The following is a 9,959-nucleotide window of genomic DNA, read 5'->3' as shown; positions in this document are numbered from 1 at the left end:
CCGGACGTGTCCGGCCTCTGACTCGGAACAGGTGCCAGAAGCGCTTTCTAGCCAGGTGTGCCTCTCGTCACCTGCTCTGGTAACGCCTGCGCGGTAAGGGGAGGATTCCAGAAGGAGGGACAGACAGACCAGAGGGTGAGAAAAGAGTTAGGAGACATCTGCTCGCTGCGAAAGGTGTCTGTGTTTCTGTGGGGCTTTGTAAAGCTGCTGAAGTGGTTGGTACGACTGGTGTGACTGACAGCGTGATGCTCTGGTGCTAAAGGAAGCTAGATAAGTCTCCTTGGCATGTACCGTAAAATAAGCCTGATGAGTAAATATCTAGTATTTCATTCCTCTCCGTATCTTCCTAGGTGAAAAAGTTCTCTTGCTGTGCTGGGGAGTGGCACTGCCGTCCCTGTGCAGCCTGCGTTAGCTTGTGGCTGCTGGTGCGTGCTCAGATAAAAACAACTGTAAAATGCACAGTGTAAATCTTACGGTGATAGCAGGGAGAAAGGGTGTGTATCACGGGGATAGTGCTCTGGTGTTTTTACTGTTGAATTTTGGTGTGTTGTACAGGCTGGTTTGCAAAACCTACAGAAGAGAAGACATCTCTGAGGCTTCATGAAGACATGAAGGAGGCGTTTATGGCTGAAATGAAAGCTGAAAACATCAAGCAGTTTCTTTAGTAAGCAATGTGTAAACTAATCAGTCCGAAAAAGAAAAAAGAGACAACTGGCAACCAGTTGCCAGTGGTTGCCAATGGACAGGGGATGGTGTGCAGATTCCCAACTGTAGGATTAATCTAATGTGTCCCTGTGAGCTGCGACTGATGAAGCTGTCCATCCCTGCTCCTCTCATTCTTGGTGCTGGAAACAGTGGAGCAGTTGTCAGTAATCTCAGTACTTACAGTAAATAAAAATTAGGCAAACTCTTGCTCAGCATTTAGTGAATGCCTGGACATTGATGTAGAGGTTTAGCCTTTCTCTTATGTGTCCTTTTTCAGCCTACAATGTTTATCTTACATTGGTCTTTATGGAAAAAACATTCATTTCAGATTAGGCTCTATGAATGAACTTTAATGTGGATACATTAAATGGAAAATGGAGCACATCAATGTAAAAGAGAAGAAAAACATACCAGTCTTAAGCCTTTTAGTTCTTCCTACGCTTAGGCCTTAATACCGTATTGCTACTCTCCCTACACACTTTGTCATGCTGTGGGCAAAGGTATGTGTTGATCTGTAACCATTCTGACCTGGTACTCACTTTAATGAAGAAAGACAGTTTCCAAGCTTGCTCTCTGTCTACACAGTGAATAGCTAAACCAAACATAGTAGATGCCAGCTAGTTGTCTGATGCTATGTTAAACTGTTCACAATAAATCTAATAGTCTTAAAGCTTTAGTCTTTTTTAAAACCATGATTTTTTCTAGTATTTTTTTTTCATTTCAGCCACCCTTTAAGTTAGATGTTTTTAAATATACTCTCTTTCTTTCATTAAAACCTAGGAGCAAAGCTGCTGACATTCGTACCTGAAAATTCAAACAATGGAAGATGATAATATAGATATTTTAAAAATCTATTACGGTTTAATTACTGTAATTAATTTCTCAATTTCTGTAACTTAGAGGTTTTACAAGGAAGCCGATCTTCTATTATTTGTTTATTTTAGAGATCTTGTAAGCAAATTATTTTTCTCTTAGGAGGATGTAGTATTTGTTAAAAGCTGTATTTCTTCCAGTTGGTAATAGACCAGAAGTCACAGTTTATTGGTAGAAATGTACTTTGTCTGTAAAGAAAGTGTTAGAGGATCAGTTATTTTGGAAGTAATCAGCAAAATCAGGTTTGCCATAAATTCCCAGCCTGATTTAATAGCATGACATTGTGTCTTGCTACAAAACTAAATTACTAAAAAACCATTCTCAGTTTATCGGATTGTGGCAATCCCATTGGTTTAATTTTAAGTGCACTTGCAACAAACTAGTGCAGATAAATTCACTGGAAAACACATTCTCTCTACCACGTAGCACTCATGTCCTGACTGTATAGACACTGAAAACTGAAGACTTATGATTTTTTATAGTCATAACCTGTGTTTTGGCTCATACAAAGTCAACTGTTGTTAAACAGCTCTGTAAAAGGACTGCTTTCTGCCCTCCAAACTCCCTGTGGCTGTGCCAACAGGAAACTTTTTACCTCATTAACAGCCTGCAGCCAGTTCTGTGGGGAAATGCAGCAGGTTTTTAGTCACTGCTTACAACTGCCAGTACAGGTCAACAGATTAGAAGAGGAAATGAATTAAAACACAGTATTCAGTTAAATGAGAATATAATACAGGAGAATGTTGTTGCATAAGTAAAATTTTAATGAAGACATGAGACTTAAACATTCCTAACCCTTACAGAAAACAGCTGTTGGCTCTAACGCATAACTGTGCTCTTGCTTCAGTATGTTGTCTGAAAAATGGTACTGTAGCTGTAACGGGGAGTTTTCGTACAGCATTGGCACTAGATGGTGACATGATCAGAGGTACCTGGTTTTATATAGGAGCATTCAGCTGCTGAGGACTCTGTGTTTGTCTAGTTTGGAGAAAAGGAGGCTGAGGAGTGATCTCGTTGACCTCTACGGCTCCCTGAGGAGAGGAGGTGGAGAAGGAGGTGCTGAGCTCTCCTCCCTAGCATCCAGTGACAGGTCGTGTGGGAATGGTTCAGAGCTGTGCCAGGGGAGTTTTAGCCTAGACGTTAGGAAACGTTTCTTTACCAGGAGAGCGGTCGAACACTAGAACAGTCTTCTTAGAGGTGGTAGATGCCCCAAGCCTGTCAGTGTTTAAGAGGCAGTTAGACAGTGCCCTTAATAACATGCTTTAATGTGATCAGCCCTATTCTATTCTATTCTATTCTATTCTATTCTATTCTATTCTATTCTATTCTATTCTATTCTATTTCTATTTCTATTTCTATTTCTATTTCTATTTCTATTCCATTCCAATTTCTATTCAAGTGCACAGTTCTTTCAGAGTGCTTTGTGTGATGGCTTTGTTCTCACTCAAACTCAAGAAATAAATCTTTCCTGATTTTACACCCCTTCCTTGTTGAATATCCCATTTCCTTCATTAACACCAGCTGATGCCACACATGCTCCTGTGGCCCATATGACAGGTTGAGGACGTCATGATGACAACCTCGTTCAGTGAGGAGTTTCTTCAGCTCACTTCACCGCTGGTCTTTCTAAGTGGTCTGGACATTTATTTTGTTTTCCAGACAATGAGTTACTCGCTATTTATGGTATCTTTCACTGCTTGTTACTCATGCTGCATAACTTTTAAGTCAGAAGCTGTTGAGTTTTTCTGTTTCTTGTTTCTAAGCCACTGTCAATTCTCTCTCATTTGTCAACAGACACACTCAGAGTGAACTTTTAGGTAACTAAGTATTTGTGCCAAAATGATTCAAACGGTGGGATCCAAGGAGCATATACAGCTAATTATAAGAAGAGATCAGAGTAACTGTGCACATTTCTAAATTGAATACAAAAAGGTAATTATACTCAATTCTTTTATCACAAGGAAGGTCAGTCTCACTGCACATCAGAGTGATTGGCCTAAGGTCACCCAGAAGACAAGGAGTAGAGAAGGACAAAATCCTGATGTCATCCTGCCATTCACGCTAAGCCACACTGTGAGGAAGATACAGCTGTGATGGCTCAGGACTGAAACCCTTTATCTTATGTATAAGAGAAGATAAAGAGGAGTCTGGGTCCTTATTTGGCCTGGGTGCATCTGGTCATCTCTGTGGGGGTTATTTCTAGCTACACTAAGAGGAGTTCTGATTATGAGCTGCGGTGCCTCATCCTGACTCATTGCTTCTTTTTCTCTAGCAATTTTACACAGCTTCCTCACCTAGCAGGAACAAAGGAGAATCTTCACCTGGCACAGCAGGTCCAAGCAGAGTGGAAGGAGTTTGGTTTGGATTCCGTTCAGTTGGTTCACTATGATGTGTTGCTCTCTTACCCTGATGACACCAACCCCAACTACATCTCAATAATTGATGAGCATGGAAATGAGGTACGGAAAAAAACAGTTTTTGCAACCAAGGAACAAAATCACCTTCACACATCTAGGAAGGAAAACTATCCTCTGTTCTCTTAATGGCGTTTGGTCTGATCCAGAGCACACAGAAAGCAGGGGTTCCAGTTTGCTTTTGTATTTTGTATCTCTGTTTTGTAATGTGTGTGCTAAGAATGCTAATAATTACCCTGATTCATATAGCATACTGAAATACATGGATTAAAGGAAAATTATTTCAGAGAGTTTAGTTTAATTGTTTTGGAATTATTCTGTTATTTAGAAAGAGGAAAACAACTGTGTTCAGCATCATTATTTGCACTGATTCATTATACAGTATTAGTGATTGTCCTAAATTCAGTTTCTTGAAGATTAGAGCTTAGATCCTAAGATGTGAAATCACATTTAACATCAGTTCATTACAGAGCAGCTCTAGTGCTTGTAGAAGCTCCGAGGATGAACAGAAAGCAAGTGGTTTTTACCATTATGATCTGACCTGCTCTTATCTGCTATGCTGAGACCACCTTAAGGGACTCTGTGTTCATTTAAGCATGATTTTGGGTGAAGAGTGGAGACGCGATTTGCGTGATCACACATTGAACCTGCATACTGTAAAGCATGTCCAGTGCTTGCTACAGTTTTGTCCCTTCCTCAGTTAGAGTTCTAAAACTAGAGTCCTTTAAACTACAAGTGCATGTGAAATGTGCCTAAATAGACAGTACTGCTTTTCCATATTGCCTGCTTTTTATCTTTTCTTCTTTTCTACTAGATTTTCAACACATCATTATCTGAGCCTCCTCCTCCAGGATATGAGGCTGTCAGAGATGTGGTGCCACCCTACAGTGCATTTTCAGCCCAAGGAATGCCTGAGGTAACACAGTAGAATGGTAGAAGTAGTAGAAGTAGAAACAGAAATAGAAGTAGAAGCAGAAAGAGACAAAAATAGAAATAATAGAAATGGAAAAGACAGAATACCAATGTAGTGTAGCACAGCATAGCACAGAATAGCATAGAGCAATGCAGAATAATGTGAAAATTCCTGCATGTTAGGCTTTAGTTCAAAACCTGAAATACCACCAGTAGGAAAGATGTTGTAGCTCTAATGTTCTTGAGAGTTTTGTGATGGAGCAATGATCAAATTGAGCAGTCATACGTATATGTTTATTTTTTTTCCTCTAGTTTGAGTCAGAACTGATTTAATTTTTACCTTTTCCTTAAAAAATATGGGAATAAATCTGTAATGTTGTGAGCTGCTGCAGGCTTCTCCAGATATGTCACTGTGCGCCATTATTTCCTGTCTGTTATATTTACCTAGCCAAATGAACAACCTGGTTTTCAAAAATGCTGCTTGCCCAAGCCTCACACTGACAGGTATAACTGCACAGTGTACAGTATATTTGAAAATAGCTTTTGCTAGCATTTCTAGCTGGTGGTAAAAGTGTTGCTGTGATCAGAGCTTCACAGTAATCCTTTCTGTCTTCTTGTATAGATGGTACCAGGTGACGGGCTATAGCTTGTAAAGCTAGCCCGTGTACCAGGAATTTTCTGTCCTGTGGTCATTAATAGTTCAATTAATATTTTGTAAGATTAAACTCTTTTGTTGTTGTTGTTCTTAGCTCAGTGGTTTGAGCGCAGTGCTGACAACAATGACCAACACCGAGGTCGCGGGTTTGATTCCCGCTCGGTCCCCATGTGTTGCCAGGTCTAGTCAAGAGGTGGCGTCCCTGCCCATAACAGGGAGGTTGGACTAGATGATCTCTAAGGTCCCTTCCAGCCTAGGCCATTCTATGATTCTATGATTCTTGGTATCTTTCCTGTCCATACACAGAATAAATGCAGGTTTTCAGGGCCCTTCAGAGGTCATCTGGTCCAATCTCTGCTTTGAAGTTGGATCTGGCTTTGAAACCTGCTTTTACTCACACGGTCTGGTATTAGTCATGTGTTTTCTGAAGTTTATTAACAAGCTGTACAAATCCAAAAAAACAAAAGGCGTCCTGTATTCATTTGCCTCAGATACTCGAAGGAGAACCAGGCAGATAGTCTGTACCCTAGGATATGAGAGCTTTGAGGGTTTCAAGAATTGCAGTGGGGAGTTTTGGAACATAATGTAGGGTAAAATTTGTGTGTTCTGACTTTTTATTGTAAAACGATAGCCCCAAAGAAAGTGAGAATAACCTCAATGCTTTATTTGGTTTGTGGAGAGTTATAGTAAGCGATGAGTTATGGCAAATAATAAATTTAAGAAGCTGCTGCTTCCTTCTTTAGAAAGTGTTTTTATTTTAACTAGGTATAAGAACTTTATTTCTGAAGAAAACAATACCTAAAAGATAGATTGTCCGTTCAAAATACGAGGCTTATGTTCTCTTTATTACATAATACTTTGACAAAAGCTCCAGGTACCTAGCTAGTGGTGGGAATGCTTGGTGGGTCCAGGGCTCTTCTGAGTTCTCCCAGGCCTGTTTATGTATTTTATGTTAAAAAGCCCCGTTCTATTAAATAACAGAACTAAGCAACAGAGAGAGATATTTGGAACTTGCCAAGTGCAATCGTCAGGCGTAAGTCCTCTTTCTGCTCATTAATTTTGTGAACAATTCCTGCATAAAGCTCCAAGTTCATGAAGGGAGAAGGCTGTAAAGTACCTACATCCCAGGCTAACTGTTGTCTCACAAGTAAACCACCTTCCTGGAGAGTGGGAGAAATGATCCAAGTTCTTCATACTGAGAGAGGCCGAGAATGCAGCTCACACATTTTCTGGCTGAGTCAGGGAGCTGTGAAAGTACAGTTCAGGGCTACCAGCACTATCAGTTTTCTCTGCAGCTCCTTTTTAAAACAAGTGGCAGTGACTGTGTTTTGAAGGCTAAATACTCTCAGGGTGGGATAGTAGTTACTTGCCTGCTAGAGATTTAGAAGTGGTTCCCACCCATTCCATGTTCTTAGTAGATGGAAATGGGATATATCCTAGTCCACCATACAGATTGTCAGAAAATGCTTTTTCTGTGTGGTGTATTTTAACTAAATCTCACTAAACGGTAGGATGAAAACAGGTTTTGAGCAGAAGCTTCTTTTAATAGAAATATTTAGCAGAAAGCAGACAAAGTAGCAAAGTCGTGTTGTGTCAGGCAATAATAGTAGTGTGGAAGGTTAGCATAATAAAAATGGTAAAATTCTGCTTTTCATTTCCTTTTTAAGTGACTCTAGAAGTACTCCTGTCTAGTTACTAATGATTACAAGTAAAAAGTATGCTTGAGATCTCTACCTACAGTAAGAGATCGCAGGCGAGACATTTTATGAGGACATCCTCAAAGCTTGTATTTTGTAGTAGTTCTATAAACGTGAGGAATATCATCACATCACTAGGAAATTATGATGTACAAAACTGTCACAGTGCTCTAATGAGAAATTTATCACGTCAATGTAGTTTTTAGTTCTGTTAATGAAAATTAAAGATGAAGAATTTTTAGAGGCGGTAAAAGAATTTAATTAAGGAAAACTGATTTACTGTGCAATATATCAAATATTGCTAGAATCTTCAAGTAAGCATCTTTTACTGTAGTTTCAGAAATCTAAAGACTAGATAAATGAGAATTATTCTGCAGCACCAGGAAAAATGCTATGAGTATGGATTATATACTTTATATCAGATACTGTTACACGACCTTTTTCTAAAGATCAGAACTGTTCTTTTCTTTATGCGATAGATCTACTTAAGCAAAGACATTGTGTAAAAAAACCCTGTGAGGTGTGAGCAGTTTTTCACCATAAAGTGTTACTCTCAACTTGGTTTTCCACTCCATTGTAGAGCAAGAGCCCTGAATGTGAAGCTCACAGCTCTGCAATTATGTAAGCCAAACTACTGAAATCAACATTTTTGTATTTGTCATAAAAAAAATACAACAGCCTACAAGCGTAGGTGTTCTGTACAAGATATTATAAAGAAATTATTTTAAAATGGAGGCCCAAATTCCCCTTTTTCTTAATCTCGATAGACTGGAAGAACTGTCTTAACTTCAGTAGTTTATGCTTGATTTTACTGAGAGGGAAAGCTACTCTGTAAATTCTGAAAAGCCTCCCCAAGAATAAACTTTTTGTTCCTGAATTATTCTCTGAAGGGAGAGGATCAGAATCTTACTAAATGTGAAACTGTTTGCCTTATTTAAATACAGCCTCCTTTATTTCATTAATTTATCCTAACTGAGTTAATTTTACTTAGTTTAAGAATTAAATACAGCTTGAGCAGATTACTGATGAAACCAGTACAGTCAAAATGACGGTACCACTGACGTGTCAGGATATGCTGCTCACCGTTATGTGAGACCACCTGCATGTCTAGTCAGCAGGTTGTATCAGTATAAGAGATGCAAGCTTATACCTTTTTGAAAATAGATTGAAGGTTTCTCTGAAGGTGTCTGGTAATACGGAGAAATGCACTAAGCACGAGTTTCCTGGCACTTAGTTTTAGTCGTCTGAAATTGCAGTCATCTTCCCCAAACTGGTCTAGGAGGCTTTTTATAGGCAGTCTTTGGGGTATAATAATGATATGTGTGTAAGGGGGGCAATTTATTCCTACTTAAAATAGGTTTCTCAAGCAGGTTTGGGGTGAATTCTCCTGGAAGGGGTGAATTCTCCTGGAAAGGGTGAATTCTCAGGAAGGTTCCCAGCTCTTCACTGGCTATGGAGTGCCCTGCAGGACTTTCTTAGACAATGTACATGAGTTTTAGGTGGCTGACATTAAAAAGATGAATCACGCACCGAATATTGGAAAACATGGTTTAAACAAAATCATGAAGATTATGTTATCCATGTGCAAGGTGTATTTATTTTGACTATTAACATCCTGTAGCTTCTGTATTGGATAGGAGTCGAACCCTGAGAATTTCATAGCATACTGGCATCATCCAGTCTACTGCATAAAATACAATTGATATTTATTGTTGTGTCTGGGCCTGAAATAACTTCAGCTGTCCAAGACTAAGTACAACTTAAGCAGAATGCAAAGATAAGTAAATGCTGTACTCTGAGCACTTACTCTAAGTTTTTGATTCAGAAATCGTTTCTTAACATTCTTCATTTTGGACAAAGACTGGAAGTTTTGGATAGTAGGAATCTAAATTCTTTAGAAGTCAATTGCCTAATTGTGTCATGATCATAGAAGAATTTGTAGTGGACTCAGTCCCAGAGCTTATTTTTCCCAGCTTGTTCTCTTACTAGATCTCATCTTCCTTTTTCACATGCTCATTGACATTCTTCTTTCAAATTCTACCTCTTTCTATCAGGGTGAATTAGTGTATGTGAATTATGGCCGCACTGAAGACTTCTTTAAGCTAGAACGTGAAATGGAAATTAACTGTACAGGAAAGATCGTTATTGCCAGATATGGGAAGATTTTCAGAGGGAATAAGGTAATGCCTCTCTATAAAACTGATACTCGTGCTGTCCTTCAGTGGATTTCAGGAGACTGAAACACTTACCTAAAGTGTTTGGGATATATTTCACATGTTATAAATTGTTCCAAACTATTACTAACATTCTTGGGTAATACACTCTAACTGAACTGGACTCTTCTTCCCTATTGGTTCAGCTATGCTTTAAGGTGCATATATTCTGTTTGATTGTAACGGTTTCTGTACACCAGGCAGAGACTATAACCATGTGGAGGTTATTTTAAATTCTGCATTTGTCTATTCAACGTCCCTGTCATACAAATATTTTTAAACTACGGATTTCTGCAGATTTCCATGGCCTAAGAGGAAAGAACATAATCACGCGCATACCTCAGGCATCCACTCTTGTTATTTCTTCAGTAGGGATGTAAGAAGACAATCTATTTTATGACTCTTTGGCTCTTGTACAAAAATTAATTTGACCCGAACTTGCGCAGGACTATAATTTGTGTTTCTCAGTTACCTGAGGGTATCAAACACT

General features: G+C 39.0%; 1 protein-coding gene across 1 annotated transcript in view; it reads left to right on the top strand.

Moving 5' to 3' along the window:
- Positions 1-555: 555 nt before the first annotated feature.
- The window catches only part of LOC104280449 (glutamate carboxypeptidase 2-like), a gene marked incomplete at its 5' end in the record, with an annotated part of 29,068 nt that continues 19,664 nt past the window's right edge, over positions 556-9,959 (top strand). Inside the window, 4 exons of the mRNA XM_009878102.1 lie at positions 556-664; positions 3,851-4,037; positions 4,807-4,908; positions 9,311-9,436. Coding sequence (XP_009876404.1) covers positions 556-664; positions 3,851-4,037; positions 4,807-4,908; positions 9,311-9,436 — 524 coding nt within the window. The remainder of the gene's footprint in view (positions 665-3,850; positions 4,038-4,806; positions 4,909-9,310; positions 9,437-9,959) is intronic.

Source organism: Apaloderma vittatum, unplaced genomic scaffold (assembly GCF_000703405.1).
Source record: "Apaloderma vittatum isolate BGI_N311 unplaced genomic scaffold, ASM70340v1 scaffold15721, whole genome shotgun sequence".
In the NCBI taxonomy this organism is placed as follows: Eukaryota; Metazoa; Chordata; class Aves; order Trogoniformes; family Trogonidae; genus Apaloderma; species Apaloderma vittatum.
The sequence above is the reverse complement of the archived record's forward strand: the minus strand, read 5'-3'. Positions and strand labels throughout refer to the sequence as shown.